Source organism: Neophocaena asiaeorientalis, unplaced genomic scaffold, assembly GCF_003031525.2.
Source record: "Neophocaena asiaeorientalis asiaeorientalis breed wild unplaced genomic scaffold, Neophocaena_asiaeorientalis_V1.1 scaffold86, whole genome shotgun sequence".
Taxonomy (NCBI): domain Eukaryota; kingdom Metazoa; phylum Chordata; class Mammalia; order Artiodactyla; family Phocoenidae; genus Neophocaena; species Neophocaena asiaeorientalis.
In genome coordinates this window covers 11,755,460-11,772,912 of record NW_020175039.1, presented here as the reverse complement: position 1 = coordinate 11,772,912, position 17,453 = coordinate 11,755,460, and the positions used below count along the sequence as shown (strand labels likewise).

At 33.6% G+C, this 17,453-nt stretch overlaps 1 protein-coding gene across 1 annotated transcript in view; it reads right to left on the bottom strand.

Moving 5' to 3' along the window:
- Positions 1 to 17,453, bottom strand: part of ERBB4 (erb-b2 receptor tyrosine kinase 4) — a 1,100,940-nt gene that overhangs the window by 268,839 nt on the left and 814,648 nt on the right. Inside the window, exons 13-14 of the mRNA XM_024763203.1 lie at positions 6,942 to 7,074; positions 1,676 to 1,769 (exon numbers count right to left, since the gene is read on the bottom strand). Coding sequence (XP_024618971.1) covers positions 1,676 to 1,769; positions 6,942 to 7,074 — 227 coding nt within the window. The remainder of the gene's footprint in view (positions 1 to 1,675; positions 1,770 to 6,941; positions 7,075 to 17,453) is intronic.

The following is a 17,453-nucleotide window of genomic DNA, read 5'->3' as shown; positions in this document are numbered from 1 at the left end:
TATAAACCGTCTCAATTCTTTTAAGGAACAAAGGAATGATCAAATAGACTGTAAAAACAAAGAAATCAATAAGCTAGTTATTTACTAGCATACTTTTATACCATAGGAGGCAGCATAAGGAACTGAAAAAGATGGGACTACTCTTGTGGTTTGCCTTGTTCAAAGGAGATGGCCAAATTCTTGGTTATTGTAATTGTACATTTTCAAAGTCTCTTTCTCAGAAAGAGATTTTTTGTTTTTCATTCTATGATGTATGGTTCCTAAATATGCTGGTTTTTAGAGAAGTCTCATAGAGAGAGACAGCTCAACTTACTTTAACAAACCCATTATGGAATTTTACTTTCCTGTGTTTCCTGACATTCTTTACAGAGTCCACATTTCTCATGCTGCAGATTAATTGTATTTTAAATGACTATCCTTAGTGTAAAAAGAAAATAGCTGCATATGCCCTTAGCATACTTACTTGGAGATCATTACATATTAAATTGTCTTTTAGACTTTGGTTCTTCAGGCCAAATCACACCACTTCTTTTTCTCAGAGGTCTGGTTTTCCAAGCTTAATCATCCTTTGTGGTAGTCCTCTGAACTGTCCAAGTTTTCCACATCCTTCTCTAGAAGAAGTTCCAGAACAGCTCATTGGGGCCTAATGGAGTTTGGAGGGCTCAATGATAAGTTTTTTCTAAGCTAATTAAGTGCTGAATAAGCACTCTGGTAGAAAAATTAATACTATTTAAATTTGAAATGAATTCTTATGGAGCAGTGCTGAGCTCTTGGCTACACCCAAATGTTGGTCCCCAAGTTATTTACTGAATGATGACTCAATACACAAATAAACTGGAAATTTGTCTAAAGAAGGATGAATATGACACTTTGGAATGACAAACTCATACTGACCTCATTATTAAGAAAAAGCCTCATTATTAAGAAAGATGGGAACCAAAGGAAGGTCTAGAAAATAATTATCATTTTCTCCACAAGACTAACTTCAAACTATATAAATGTCAACTTATCCATAAAGACTTTCCTGATCCCATAGCCCCTCCTTCAATCATCATAGTTCAGTTTTTCTCTCGGCCATGGTACTTATCACATAGCTTTAGATTTTAGTTTATGAGTGCTTGTTTTCCTCCTTTTTTTCAATTTTCCTTCATAATGCCATTATAGTTAAATGATTAAACACAGGTATGAACATGTTACAGTTTACCTCAAACAACATAAACTTTCACATTTCCGTATCTTTACATGCTTCCTCATTTCAGATTCTTCTTCAAAGTATAGCTGAAACATCACTTTTCTTTGGCTTTCTATCTCAAAGATTTAGTTTCTCCCTCAAATGTATTCATATAACAATTTATACATATTTTATCAATTATTTTGCTTCAATAATTATTTGTGTATCTCTCTTTTCAGCCCTGTGCAGTCTTCAAGGACAACTCCATATCTTCTTTTTAAATACATTATCTGGGACATAAATATTTAAGAAACTGAAGTTTTAAATACTTTATCTCTACTACTAAGCTGTAAGCCTCTTGAGGGGAGAATGTTGAATGTGATTCCCCATAGCATGCTGTAAATACCTATTCAATGGATGGATAAGTGATAAAGCAATGACTTGACAGACATTCATACATGAAACTAAATAAGCCAACACAACCGTACATGTCTTCAGGCTTACCGGTCCATGGCATGTGAGGATGCCATCTTCCATCTTCTCACACTGGGGGTCACACTCCACACAGATGGAGCCATTCTCAAACTCCCGAAATTCACTGTGAATACATCAGCAGTATGAGGCAGTGTAAGCAAACAAGCTGTCAACTTAACAAATGAAGTAACATCTGCTAAAAGTCCTGTTGGCAAAGTAAATTCTAGAGTTTGTTTCTCTAAGTGCCCGGAGCATCAGAATCATTTCCCTGTACATTAATGAGTAAGTTCTCCATTAAGAGAAAAGATAAACTGCAGCCAGATGGCTCTCCTGGCCCTCTATTGGGTTCAACGACAGACTCATTCAGGAAACCTCTCTCTTGTGAGAAAGATTCCAGCAGTCTCAAAAAAAAGGATGACTCTTTTGATGACACAGCAGAACCATTTCTGCTATTTTAAGTAAGTCTGTGCCTGTTTGTCTCTATATAAAATTTTACTCTTGGCTGAAGGCTTATTTTTTAAACTTTGACAGAACTATTGTATTTTTCTTGTTGCTAAGTTACATGAATGTTCCCCATCCTTGTCCTTCAAATCCCAAGATTCTTCCATTTATTTTTAGTGAAACTTCAAAAAACACTTTGATTTCTTTTCTTCTTTTAAAATATCTTTCTTGGAGAATTAGAAAAAATATCTTTTTTATGGTAGATTTTATTTTCTTAGATTATTGATCTAATATAACATCTTTTTCAGTTTAAATTCTTTTTGAAGAATTCTATATGATAGAAAATAAAAAATAGTTGAATGGTAACATTGTAAAATTTTCTAATTAAAATGTGGGAGGATGCTCATCACTTCCCCAAACCTTACATTTTGTGGCTATTTGAATATTAAATTTACCAGTATATAAGTTCTCCAATTAATATCTATCCTAAAAGTTTTCATTTCAATAATTGGGTATCAGTCATGTACAATATGTTTAAAACACACTATTTCCACTAACGTGTGAGAGGATGAGGTACTGGGTATAAACAATTTAGAATTTCAGTTATGAGTCATTAACAAAACGACTAAATATATATAGCTACTTCATTATTTTGTGCCTTTGTATCATGAGTGACCATTCCAAACTAACAGCATTGCAAATATGGCAATTATGGATTAACTAGGTGATAAATTCAAATTTATTTTTCCCTGGAGTGAGATAATCACTCTTTTTTCATAGTGAACTATCTTATTTGGTTATTATAAAGCCTTAACAGATGATTGAAATCCAAAGGGTGGGCTATATTTTCTGTTGGTTAGATTAAGATTACATATATTTCAAGGTAAAATAATGGTTTGGTTTTCAAAATAAATAGCATAAATCTATGGTTTATTTATGTATGAATGTACATATTTAGTTACATGGATTTTGCACTCAAAGTGAAGTGTTGGTTTGCTATGGATTAACTTTTTATGAATTTTCTTGAGTTTAACATCTTACTTACATAAAAAAGTTTTTATTTTGCATGTTTCATCAACAAGTGATATAAAGTATTCAATAGAGGAAATCTTCAGAATATGAAAGTCAAAATGACCTGGTATTGGGGTGGGGGTTGGGAATGGGGTGGTAGCTAAATTGTAAAAAGCATAAAAATCATTATGTGTAAGTGAAATTATATGATATTTACAGCACACCCTGCAATCATCAGCAAAGCACTGCTTCTGAAAACAGCTTCTTGGGTGACTAAAGAGTTAGGATACTAAATGAAGGTAATAATTTTTATGGTACTAAAACATGGGTCATGCTTTCCTTTCTCTTCTTCAAAACTCCCTTCCCCATACACAGAGTTGAGGAGTAAAATGAATATGTCATAAAAAATCATGGAGGCGGGCTTCCCTGGTGGTGCAGTGGTTGAAAGTCCACCTGCCGATGCAGGGGACACGGATTCGTGCCCCGGTCTGGGAAGATCCCACATACCGCGGAGCGGCTGGGCCTGTGAGCCATGGCCGCTGAGCCTGCGTGTCCGGAGCCTGTGCTACACAACGGGAGAGGCCGCGACAGTGAGAGGCCCGCGTACCGCAAAAAAAAAAAAAAATCATGGAGGCAACCTAGCTGCCTTCTCTTTTATAGAGTAGACTTCTATCTGTGTGGTTTCTGGCTCTCTTCCTTTCTGCTCTCAGAACAGATCCTCCTTGCAATTTATTTATTGTCACTGTCTCCATCATTGCCTTTTTTCTTCTGTCCCCTAGTGATTCTGCTGTGACTTTGCCAGAGATCCCCTTTCACTTGAATCTGATACAAAAATTTACATTCTAGTGAGCATGAGCTTTGCTTACTGAGCTTTGTGTTTTTGCTGCTGTATACTTCTCACAGTTTTGTTGTGTGTGTGCTACCTTAGCCAATCCTGTGATCTAGAGCAAATACTTTGGATTTGCTTCGTGTTCCCAGCACCAAGATTAATACTGCTGTCTTACATCCCTTAACTTCTCTAGACCTGATTCCCTAAATATCCTCTGAAAAAGGAAAAGAAGGGTGTTTCGATGAGAGCTTGTGAATATTAAACATAAAAATGCCTACAAAGATCTTAGACTGGCACTCTTTCTGATGTTTCTCTGTTGTTATTAAAGTTTCAGAAGCATTTAACCATGTTGCCAGATAAGAAAAAAAAAATGAAGATTGCATTGCAATTAGTTTTCTTGTTCATTTTGAATACTTGGGCATTGTAGTTAGGAGTTGCAAAAATATAGTGACTTATATGATCTGGATTTGAGTGTAACAGCCAGGATTAACTGATTTTTTTTTCCCCCTTCAAAAAATCCTCTTTTTAGGATTTATTCTTTAATGATAGTCAAACTATTTTTATATATAAATAAGTTCCCTGATTTTGGTAAATGTCATATTTGTATTTATTTTCAGCAGTGTATAAAGTGACTGTTCTACCTATTTAATGAGCTCAGATTAATAGACACAAAAAGGAAATGATGATAATTGTTTTAACAGTAGGAATTCGAATAAGAATTTTCTCATTTGATAATCACAATCATTATTATTATTATACTATAATATGATATAATAATAATCACATCATTATTATTCCCATTTTCCATGTAAGAAAACAGAGTTTAGGACAATTAGGTTATTTATCGGTGGATGGACATTTCAAGTAGGAAGTGATTAAGTTAGAATTTGAATTCATGTTTCCTCAAAGACTGTCTTACCTGCCAGGCAAAGTTGGCAGTAATTTGGCAATGCCACAAGATTGGAGGTGGGGACATCTATCATTGGGTAGGCAAGAATTACATCAGATATTTATAAGATACTTTCATTTATTATCTTTTAAACTAAACCTTGTGCATGATTTCCTAGGACCCCATTACTGCTGCAAAACTACATTAAAAACTTTATATTTCTTTAATATGTTTGATTTAATGATTTGGAAAATGTTAAGCTTTCAAAAACAACAGGATAATCAGTGTTGTTTATTTAGGGGACCAGTATTTTTCCTTTGCTTAGCTTTCATTGTTTCACAAAAATAAGACAGAGGGTAGTATATACATCCACATATACATCAATTTCATATTTCTGACAAGTTTAAAACTGAAATATTAAAGAAAAACAATGGCATCTGTAAAGAAAAACAATGGCATTTCATTCACAGGATGAAAATCAGACATCCTGAGTTCTAGGGTTGGTTTGGTGCTTTTACAATGTTACGACTTTGGTCAACAGTTAATTTTCCCACTTCTCACTGTTTATAAGATGCTTCTGTTTGATAAAATGATTTCTATAATCTATTCCTTCCTTAGAAACGCACATACGTATTCAATAAACTTTTAATGTAACACAGTGGAATTAAGGTCTATCAGTTCCATTTTAGTGGCATCAATTGCCACACACACAGAGAATCATATCTGATCTGACGTATTTTATGTACAGGAAATATCTTTCTTTCATAATAATGTGAACAAGCATTAATACAGTTCAATTCAATGAGACAAGTAGCAAATAATTTGCTATTCATTATCAAATGTATGAGTTGATGTGTTTTACAAATTTTCAAGTTGAAATTTTCCTGATAAAACTATTAAACCCTTTTTTCAGTAATGCTTTTATTGAGAGATAATTCATATACCATGACATTCACCTATTCAAAGTGCACAATTTAATGCATATTTTAGTATATTCACAGAGTTGTGCAAATGGCATCACCATTTCAAACTATTAAATTCCGATTTAATATTGTTTTTATACTTAAACTTCTAATTTTAATTTCAATCTTTTTTCCCCCTAAATTCATGGAGGGAATTGGTTTGGTCATCTTTCAAAGAAGACACATATCTATATTATTAAGATCCACAGATTTTTATCCTTTAATGTAAAATACAAAAATAAAATGTTATCTGGGATCATGGAAACGGTTGTTAAAATGGGACAATTCATGAGGCAGAAGAAGAAACAACTTCAAAACTACCCTTTTACAAAAATGTTGAAAATCCTTTCAGTGAGAAATATAGGAAAATTTGACTCAGGGACAGTACTAAAAACTGCATTATCACACTAATGAAGGACAACTGTGATGCATGAAATGGTACGTTAGGATAAAGTGATTTTATGAGTATATGAAATGCCATGCAACAAGGTATACACTAAGTTTTATTGTTGTCAATTTGATTATTGTAGTACTGTAGATAAAATTTAAAATACTTGATGTAAAATACAGCTTAGGTTATTTTTAGAAAGTGACAGAACACTTTCAAAAACCTTTTCAACTAGCAACTACAAAGGTAATTTCTCTATAGGGCTAAGCAGTTGTCTGAGACATAGAAATGTGTGTTGTTCCTAATACACAATCAAATAGACACGCAACCTAAATGGAAAAAAAAAATCAAAAGTTAACAGTCATTCCAGGTGAAGATTAATAGGAAAGCATGAGAAAAAAACCAAGATGGTTGAGACACTGAGGAGGAAATATTACTTATCACAATGTCCTTTATAAAGAAAATAGAAATACATTTTTCAATTTTGCATAAGCATAAATTGCTATAATTTATTAAGAATTATCTATTTTGGTACACATTTTTAAATATGTACATAATAGTCAATATGCATTTTGACTTATCTTGTTCATTCAAATAAAATGATTTCCCCTTAAAAGAATTCTTTTATATGTTTTCTCCTTTATGCAACAAAAACTCTCCTTAAAAATCTTGGCCAGCATAAACATTCTGAAATTTTACCCTTTTATTATCATTTTATATCTGAACAAATCAGTACCTCAAAGCTCATGGGATAGAGACATTATAAGATGCCTTACCCGTCATAGAGGTTACAAGACTCTATGCAGGTCCTTCCCCTGCTGAAGCGACGGCACGACAGGCACTGGTCTGGCCCAGGTCCCCAACACCCATCATTTGAACAGAGATGGTTGCACACCATTCCTTCAGCAGCTGAAAAACACATCAAAATCAAGGGGAAATAAAACAGAAGCCTGCGTCCAAACTTACCATTTTAATATGAATCTTCCTAAGTAAAGCTATTTCTGAAGGAGTGAGAGAGATCTGTGGCAGATAACTTTGCTTGCCTACTTAGTCACCATGGCCCAGTTTATCTTCCACTTCTTTCATATTGCAGAGCCCCAGTCACTGTGTGTGTAGCACCATTGCATTTTTCATAAAAGTGAACAAATATCAATTGCCTATATCAAAACTCTAGGGAGAAGTAGTGACAGAAATTAACCTTCCAATTAAGGTAAGGAACAAAACACACCTTTCTAAAGCCAACCCTTTGCTCCACTAACACACCACACCTTTTGACGTCAATTCCATGTGAGAACTTCATGCAGAAACAGAACAAGTGATATTTGTCATAAAACAAAAAACATCAAAAGGGGAAAAGAAAGAAAAAAGAAGAATATATGAAATGTAAGAAGGGGGAAAAGAAATGGAAATAAAATACAAGTTTCTTACAGACCTCTGGTACACTGCAACTAAGATTACCTTGATATTTGAGTCAAATTGGCGCAAGTAAGAAAAAAGTTTTGAAATAATTTTAAACAAAGTGTGGTGGTTATTTATAAGGAGGTATAGAGATTACAGTAGTAACAAAGGTCTTTAGTCTTATCTCTATATTTTTTGTTGATGGGAAAAGTGCCAAAGAATATGAGGCCATGTTTTAAAACTGCCACTTAAGGTTTACCATTTCTGTTCCCTTTTACATCAAATAATACTTATTCAGTGTATTATTATTTATACTGAAAAACATAATTTTACTGAAAGGATAGCTATTGAATAAGAAGGGCCTATAAAGACTTCAAATGTTATTCTGGGTGTCTGAAAAGTGATTTGAGATGTCTGAAACCCAATTATATGTGGTTTTCATAAAATATTAATAAGTTCTCAGAAGATGAAAACATCAAAATCCTGTTTATCTTCCCATTAGTTACCAACTGTATTTATTAAGGGATGCAAATTGTTATGATAAGAGCATTTGTGAGATGGGATGGAATAGCATTAACTATGCACTTGTAATTTAAAGAGGGATCATATCTGTGAAAGTTACCTTCTCTAACAAAGGCCTGAGAAAGTGAATTACCAGCATCCATGATGCTGATTAGTTTTAAAACAAGGAAACAAAATCTCCCAATTCATGTATTCTTTCTCCTATATTCTGGAGCCATAAGGAGGACCCTATGTTAAACTGTATAAAATTCTTTCTCAAGGCAGACATAGACCTATCAAGATATCTTTTTAATTTATGACTACTTAATTGAATAATGTCTTCCAATATAGTTTAAGAGAGAAACCTTGTGTGTATGTGTGTGTGTGTGTGTATGCTTAATAGTTTTATTGAAGTATACATGACATATACTGCTCATACATAAAGTATACAATTTGATGTTTTGACAGATGCCTGAAATCATGAGCTATATGTATTCAATCCAGGCAATGAATGTATCCATTGTCTCCAAATGATTCCTCATGACCTATGTAATCCCTTCCCCCCCCACCCCATTCCCCTCAGACAGCCATTGGCCAGCTTTCTGTTACTCAATACCCATTAGTTTACATTCCCTAGAATTTTATGTAAGTAGAAATATACAGTATGTACTCCCTTTTTATGTAGTTTCTTTAACTCTGCATAAATATTTTGAGATTTATACATGTTGCTGTATCAATATTCATGCATTTTTCTTACTGAGAATATTCCATTGCATGGATATGCCACATTTTTTAAACCAATCACCTATTGCTAGACATTCAGACTGTTTCCCATTTGGGGCTATTAAAAATTAAGTTACAAAAAAAAAATAAGTTACAGTGAACATCCATTTACAAGTCTTTGTATGGACATACACTTTCATTTCCTTTGGACAGAAATGGCTGGATAATATGATAAGTACAGGGTTAACTTTTTAAGAAACTTTCAAATTGTTTTTCAAAGTAGTTGTACCATTTTACATTCCCAACAGCCATAAACTCAACTCAGGAGCTGAAGTTTCCTCGTATCTTTATCAATACTTGGTATGGTCAGCCTGTTTAATTTTAACCTTCCTAATATTATGTAGCGGTATCTCATTGTGGATTTGATTTGCATTTAAATTATTAAAGATGTTGAACATTTTTTAATGTGTTTATTTGCTATCCATATATCTTGTTTGGTGAAGTGCCACCAAATCTTCTGCCCATTTTATATTGGATTGATTGTTTTCTTACTATTAAGCATTGAGAGTTCTTTACAGATTCTGCAAGTACTGTTTCCTTGTCTTAGCCTTGCCTTTTTGTTCCTTTAACACTGTCTTTTGAAAAGTAGAAGTTTTAAATTTTGGTGAAGTCCAATTTATCAATTTTATCTTTTATAAATCGTGCTTTGGGCATCATATCTAAGAAATTTTTGTCTAACCCCAAGGTAACAAAAGTTTTGTCTGCTGTTATCTTTTAGAAGCATTATGAGTTTTGGTTCATATGGTCTATGGTCTATTTTAAGTTAGCTTGTATATTATACTGTATTAGTTAGGGTTCTCCAGAAAAACAGAATAAATAGGATATTTTTATCTATATCTACATATTTTATATAATTTGTTATAAAGAATTGGCTCACAATTATAGAGGCTGGGAATTCCCTTGTCTGCCATCTACAAACTGAAGACCCAGGGAAGTCCATGGTACAGTTTAATCTGAGTCCAAAGGCCTAAGGACCAAAAGCACAGATGGTTTAAGTCCCAGTCCAAGGGCAGAAGTAGATTGATGTACCAGTTCAGGAGTCAGGCAGAGAGAGTGAATATGTTCTATTCAGGCCTTCAATGAATTAGATGATGCCTATCCACTTTGCTTCACTCAGTCTACCAATTCCAATGTTAATCTCATCCAGAAATACCCTGCAGACATATTCACAAGTAATGTTTAACCAAATACCTGGGCTCCCCACGACCCAGTAAAGTTGACACATAAAATTCACCAACACAGGTACTAGGTAAGGATCTATTCCTTTTTTTCTTTTCTTTTTTTGCACGTAGATATCCAATTTTTCCAGGACCATTTGTTGAAAATACAATCCTTGGGCTTCCCTGGTGGCACAGCGGTTGAGAGTCCGCCTGCTGATGCAGGGGACACGGGGTTGTGCCCCGGTCCAGGAAGATCTCACATGCGGCGGAGCGGCTGGGCCCGTGAGCCATGGCCACTAAGCCTGCGCATCCAGAGCCTGTGCTCCACAACAGGAGAGGCCACAACAGTGAGAGGCCCGCGTACCGCAAAAAAAAAAAAAAAAAAAAAAAAAAAAAAGAAAATACAATCCTTTTGCCAGTAAATTGGCTTTGCATATTTGTTTAAAATCAGTTGTCCACATACTTATAGGTTTATTCATAGTTCTTCACTCTTGTGTTGATCTATTTATCTCTCCAGGTATATTTTCTCACCTTTAATCTATATGTGTTTTTGTAGTTGAAGTTTGTGTCTTGTAGGCAGCATATAGTTGGGTATTGCTTTTTTAATCTAATCTGACAATCTCTGCCTTTAATTAGGGTATTTAACCACTTACATTTATTATGACAATTTTGGTTAAAATCATTGATCTTACTGTTTGTCCAATCGGTCCTCTTCCCATTTTCCTCTTTTCATGACATATTTTGGAAAACCAAATTTTTTATGACAACTACACAGTCCTTATTATTCCATCCATATTTACTTTAAAAATTCAAAGTGAAATTACTTGCTGTTTCTTGTTCATAGACAAACGTTTTCATATAAGATTTCTCAAAAATGCCCCCAAATAGCCTCCAAGAACCCCACAAAACTTTATTGAAAATTATAGTTCCTTTTATTCTGTTTTAGCTTATTTACTTTATAGTTATCATCCTAAATAACAGATAAATGTAATTTTAAAAGATAATCTGAGGGAATAGTGACTATACAGAGCATTTTCCTATAATAAGGATTGCTGTTCTCATATTATTAATTATTCTAGGTAACTCATAAAGTTTGTGGACTTTGCTTAATTATGATTCTCTCCATGTCTTAATCATTAAATTGAAATACCATATATCATAACTATTTTTCTATTCTTTTGTGGAAACTCTTCAAAAGTTGAATGATTTGATGTTCTACTTGGGAAAGGCTGACAGTTTATCTGTTACACCGATTTTGAACTAATAGCAAGAGTTCTTTCCTCTGATTCATTCATAATGCAGAGAAAGAGTGTTCTCTCACTGTACAAAATCAATGTCAGTAGAAATGAAATCTTAACATAGGTCTCATATCACTGATTCCTAGATGTATAAATGACTTCCCCTTAATTTATAAAGATGTAAGGAGTAAGAAGGAGAGTTCAATCAAGCTGATTGAATATAATGTGTAAAATCAAATTTTCATATGTACATTTAGTACATTTATATACAATTTTTATATATACTTGTTTATGTGATAAACAATTATCAGAAGAAAGCTTGAAGAGGGAAAAAAATCAAAAGTTATATTATTAAAAGCAACTTGTAAAGGCAAGTAGAGTATATTCAAAATCATACTACACAGTATCATGAATCTCTGACTGCTTGTATTCATCACTTTCCTGTCCTTGTAGAAAATATAATCAATGCCTCAAATTCTTTGTATATCAACTTCTGTCTAAGACCCTCACATTTGTTTTCAGTTTCTTCCTTTAGGATGTTGACAAGCCATTAGTACACCCCTGTACTGCCCATTTCATGATAGTCCCTCAACTTCTTGATCTATTTATTTCACCAACTCACATTAATTTTTTCAGGTGTGAAAGCCTCTCACTCTTGTCCCTTCTCCCTTAATTTTCTGTTATCTGCTTTGACATTAGTTGAAAAAGAGAGTATTGGCTTCACGCAAACTCCTACCTTCCTTTCTGCTGCCTACTACCTTCCTTAGTCTGTATTCAGATGCTCAATTTCAGAGCAGTTTTGCATCAGGGAAACAGTACCTATTGGAGGAAAGCAATAATACAAACAGGAAACCATAATAATTACTTTCTTCTCACTCTTTCCAAATGACTAGATGATGGTATTTAAGGCTGGTTGATCATTTTCTGCAGAGTGAAAACATGGGAAGTGTCTCCACAAAAGGCCAAGGAAAATACTTCTTTGAAGTTCTTGAGAGAAAAGAAGTTTTCAATCAGTATCAAGAATTCAACCGCTCTCTGACCTCCCAGAGTGATAGTCCCATAGGAAGGAGTAGAAGGGCCTACTCAATGGCTTACAGTTTGAAACACCATTATAAAGCTCTCTAAAGAAACTTTAGCAATGTAGTTGTTAGGCAACCTTTAACTTCTCTTTTTTTCTGGAAGCTGTAAAATTGTTTTTTCTTTATCTCATCTGAATTATACCTATTAAATTATGTCTATTAAAAATTTGGAGAGATAATAATGTGCGTAGTATTTCGACCTTTACAGAGAATATTGAACTTGCTTTCGTTAAAATAGAGGCGAGCTTAAATAATGGATCTTGCTACTTGTGCTGCATGTGTGAAAGTAAATGGATTATCTCAAAATATTGAAATGAAGTACCTGTCTACAAGCACAAAGGCAGAAAAAATATCTTCTCTTTCATTGTACAAGACTACCTACGTATGCTGTTTGCATTAGCTACCATATGTAGAGGCATAGGTTTGACTTGGAATGTATTTGGACAGATACCATTAATCTTTTTCTATAAAGCCTGAAAAATATGATTTAGTTGTAACAGTTCAGTTTTTCTGATCAGGTCAACATAGGTTCAAATCCTTACGCTATGACTAGCCATGCAGCCTTGGGCAATTATTTACATATTACTTATCTGTAAAGTAAATAATCTACCTTTCTGGGTTATGATGAAGATCAGACATCATATTAGTAGTATACAATGCAGGGTTACTCATCTAACTAAGCCCTCAATAAACATACTTAAGAGAAATGTGGAAACATACAAGTATATCCATGTGTTTACTTTTAGAAGTATTTGTTGAGAAACTACTTAGTTTATACTGGACAATGCTAAGAAATGGGGATATGATGGAAATATGAAATAAAATACATATTGTCTCTATGTAGGGATTACAGTCCAGTTAGGAAGACAGCATTATATAAATAATCATTTATATTGTGTAATATATATTTTTTTGAGAGAAAATATAACAGTTGTCCTAACCTAATGGGTAGGTAGCATTAGGTCAGTCCACAGAAAGAGGGACAACAATGTGAGATGAGAAGGATAAATAGGAATTATTAAGCAAAGATGGCTAGGGGAAATTGGGGATTACAAGTCTAATCAGGAGAGTCTGACCAGTGAATAAGATCAAGTGCTTTCACAGAACCGACTGCACATGAGCATTGAGTGGGAAAGTAATATCTGATGAACTAGTGAGGTGAAAAATGGCCAGATTATGTAGGACCTAGTGACCATTTAAAGGGTTTTCTGCTTTGTCCAAAGAGTTGTGGGAAACTGATGAAGGATTTTAAGCAGGAGAGTTAGGATCTTATTCTTAAAATATCACTCCAATTGCTTTGAAGGGACTGACTTAAAAACATGTTTGAACAGTTGGTGGCAGAGAGAAAATAGTGAACTGTTCAGAGATAGGCATATGATCCAAGCAGGGTCAACTTTCCACAATACAGATGCTGGGAGAGAGAAAGTAGAGCTATTTTACCTGTACTTATAAACTTTGTGAATTCTCCAAGCCAAGGCCAAACATTTTTAATGAAGAAAGAGAGCTGGCCTAAGAAGAAAGCAGAATCGGGCAATGTCGAAGGACTGAGTCCAGGTGATGTTGTTTAACCCCTAGATCCATCTGTGCCTGAAGGAATAGCCCTTGCAATTCTCAGTTCTGTGAACTGATATGCTCTCTTGTTTGCTTTTATTTTCTATTTCTTTTTTGCCTTTTAATTATGCTTATTATTTTCTTTGTTATATGAAAAGACTTAAAGCTTATACAGTTATGGCCAAGTTTTATTTTTTCCAACTTTATTGAGACAAAGTTACTTCTAACATTGTTTAAATTTAAGGTATACAATGTGATTTGAAACACATATATATTATAAAGTGTTTATCACAGTAAGTTCAGTTAATACCTCCTTCACCTCATGTAATTACCATTTTGTTATTGTGGTGGTGGTGAAAACATTAAACCTCTACGCTCATAGCAATGTTCAAGTATAAGATAGAGCTTTGTTAACTATATTTGCTATGCTGTACCTTAGATGCCCAGAACTTATTCATCCTATAACTTAAAGTTTGTACACTCTGATCTGCATCACCCCATTTCCCCCACTCCTCAGACCCTGAAAACCACCATTCTACTCTCTGTTTCTACGAGTTTGATGTGTTTAGATTCCACATGAAAGTGATATCATACAGTATGTGTCATTCTCTGTCTGACTTAACTCACTTAGCATGTCTTGAAGGTCCACCTATGTTGCCGCATATGGCAGGATTTTCTTCTTTTTTATGGCTGAATAATATTCTAGTGTGTGTGTATGCATGCACACGCACATGTGTATATACGACACATATTCTTTATCCATTCATCTGTTGACAGACACATTGTTTCCATATATTGGCTATTGTGAATAATGCTGCAGTGAACATCAGGATGCAGAGAAGTGGGATTGCTAGATCATATGGTAATTCTATTTTTAATTTTTTGAGGAACCTCCATACTGTTTTCCATCATGGCTGCTTCAATTTACATTCCCACCAACAGTGCACCAGAGGTCCCTTTTCTCTATAAACTCACCAGCGCTTGCTGTCTCTTCTCTTTTTGATAATAGCCATTCTAACAGATGTGAGGTGACATCTCATTGTGGTTTCATTTTGTATTTCCCTGATGGTTAGTGATGTTGAGCACCTTTTCATGTACTTGATGGCATTTGTATGTCTTCTTTAGAGAAATGTCTATTCGCATCCTCTGCCCATTTTTTAACCAGATTCTTTGTTTGTTTGTTTTGTTACTGAGTTGCATGAGTTCCTTATATAACTTGGGTATTAATGCCTTATTAGATATATGATTTGAAAATGTTTTCTCCCATTCCGTGGGTTGGCTTTCCCTTTTGTTGTTTTTGCTATGCAGAAAATTTTTACTTAATGTAGCCCCACTTGTTTTTACTTTTGTTGCTTCTGCTTTTGGTGTCATATCCATAAAGTTATTACCAAGACCAATGTCAAGGAACTCACCTTCAATGTTTCTTCTAAGAATATTGTGGTTTTGGTCTTATGTTTAAGTCCTTAATCCTTTTTTTTTTTTAACATCTTTATTGGAGTATAATTGTTTTACAATGGTGTGTTACTTTTTGCTTTGTAACAGAATCAACTATACAGATACATATATCCCCATATCTCCTCCCTCTTGCATCTCCCTCCCACCCTCCCTATCCCTTTGCATTCATTTTATGAGTGGCATAGGACAGGGGTCCACTTTCTTCCTCTTGCATGTGAATATCCATGTTTTCCCAACATCATTTTCAAGAACTATCCTTGTCCCATTGAATATTCTTGTCTCCCTTATCAAATATTAGTTGAACTTATTTGTGGATTTATTTCTGGGTTCTTCATTCTGCTCCACTGGCCTATGTGCCTGTTTTTATGCCAGTACCATACTGTTTTAATTACTATGGCTTCCAAACATTGGGGATATTATTCAATTTTCTGGACATCTATATATTCATCTGCAAAATGGTAATAATTATACTTAACAGGGTGGTGGTGATGATTAAATTAAACTATACAGGTTGAGTCTGGCACTTTTTCTCTACTTAGCTAAATATTGCAGACACCTAAAATCAGTGAGAAGATATGGATTATTCAGTAAATTATGTCAATATCCTAGCCAAATTAAGATTTTTTAAAATTATGCTGTACCAAAACTTCTAGATGGATTAAAAATTTCAATATAGTTTTAAAGTACTAGAAGACAAAAGATAGACTATGCCAAGATCATAAACATAAAAAAGAGAATGATGTATCCATTTAACTAGATAAAAACATAAAATATTTGTCTATCAAAAGACAAAATTTAAAAAAAATTGCATATAGAAGGAAAATTATACACAACATATTTAAGACACAAAAATTTAATGGATTTAATTTATGATGAGCTTTTTCAAATCCAGAATTAAAAAATGGATAAAGCTTATAACTATGTAATATACAAAAAATAAATAGAAAGGATCAATCAACACATAAAAAGAGGCTCAATATCAACTAAAAAATATAAATTTAAAAGACTCCTTTTCCATATTTCTGATCACCAAAATTTAAATCCATGGATAATATCAATTGTTGTAAAGAGTAGTGGAAAATATTCCTTATCAAACATTGTTTAGGACAAGTGTAAACTAATCTAGTATTTTTGAAAGATGACATAGCAATATATACCAAAATTTATTGTATATAACCTAATTTCACAGAAATTCCACTTTTAAGTGTTTAGCCCAAGGAAATGATTGCATAGTACAAAATTTTTTATGAACTAAGATTCACATTATGGCAGTACTGATATGAAAAATAGAAAATAAATGAAATTACCATTAATATGGCACTTATTCAATAAATATTTTTATACACAGCTTACTTGAAATTATATCAAGCATCTTTTAGGACCAATATGCTATGAGAATGAAAATCAATTACAGGAAAAATAACTGTAAAAAAACACAAATACATTGAGGCTAAACAGTGCACTACTAAATAACCAACAGACAACTGAAGAAATCAAAGAAGAAATTAAAAGAATACATAGAAAAAAATGACAATGAAAACAAAACCGCCCAATATGTATGGGACACAGCAAAAGCAGTTCTAAGAGGGAAATTTATAGCAATTCAATGTCACCTCAAGAAACATCTCAAATAAACACTTTAACCCTACACTTAAAACCACTAGAGAAAGAAGAACAAGAAAACCCAAAGTCAGTCAAAGCAAAGAAATCATAAAGATCAGAGCAGAAATAAATGAAATAGAAATGAGGAAAACAATAGCAAAGATCAATAAAACTAAAAGCTGGTTCTTTGAGAAGATAAACAAAATTGATAAATCCTTAGCCAGACTCATCAAGAAAAAAAGGGAGAGGACACAAATCAATAAAATTAGAAATGAAAAAGGAAAAATCACAACTGACACTGCAGGAATACAAAGGATTATAAGTGACTACTGCAAACCAGTATATGCCAATAAAATGGACAACCACGAAGAAATGGAAAAATTCTTGGAAAGGTAAAATTTTCCAAGACTGAACCAGAAAGAATTAGAAAAAATAAACAGACTTATCATAAGCAATGAAATTGAAACCATAAATAAAAATCTTCCAACAATCAAAAGTCTAGGACCAGATGGCTTCACAGG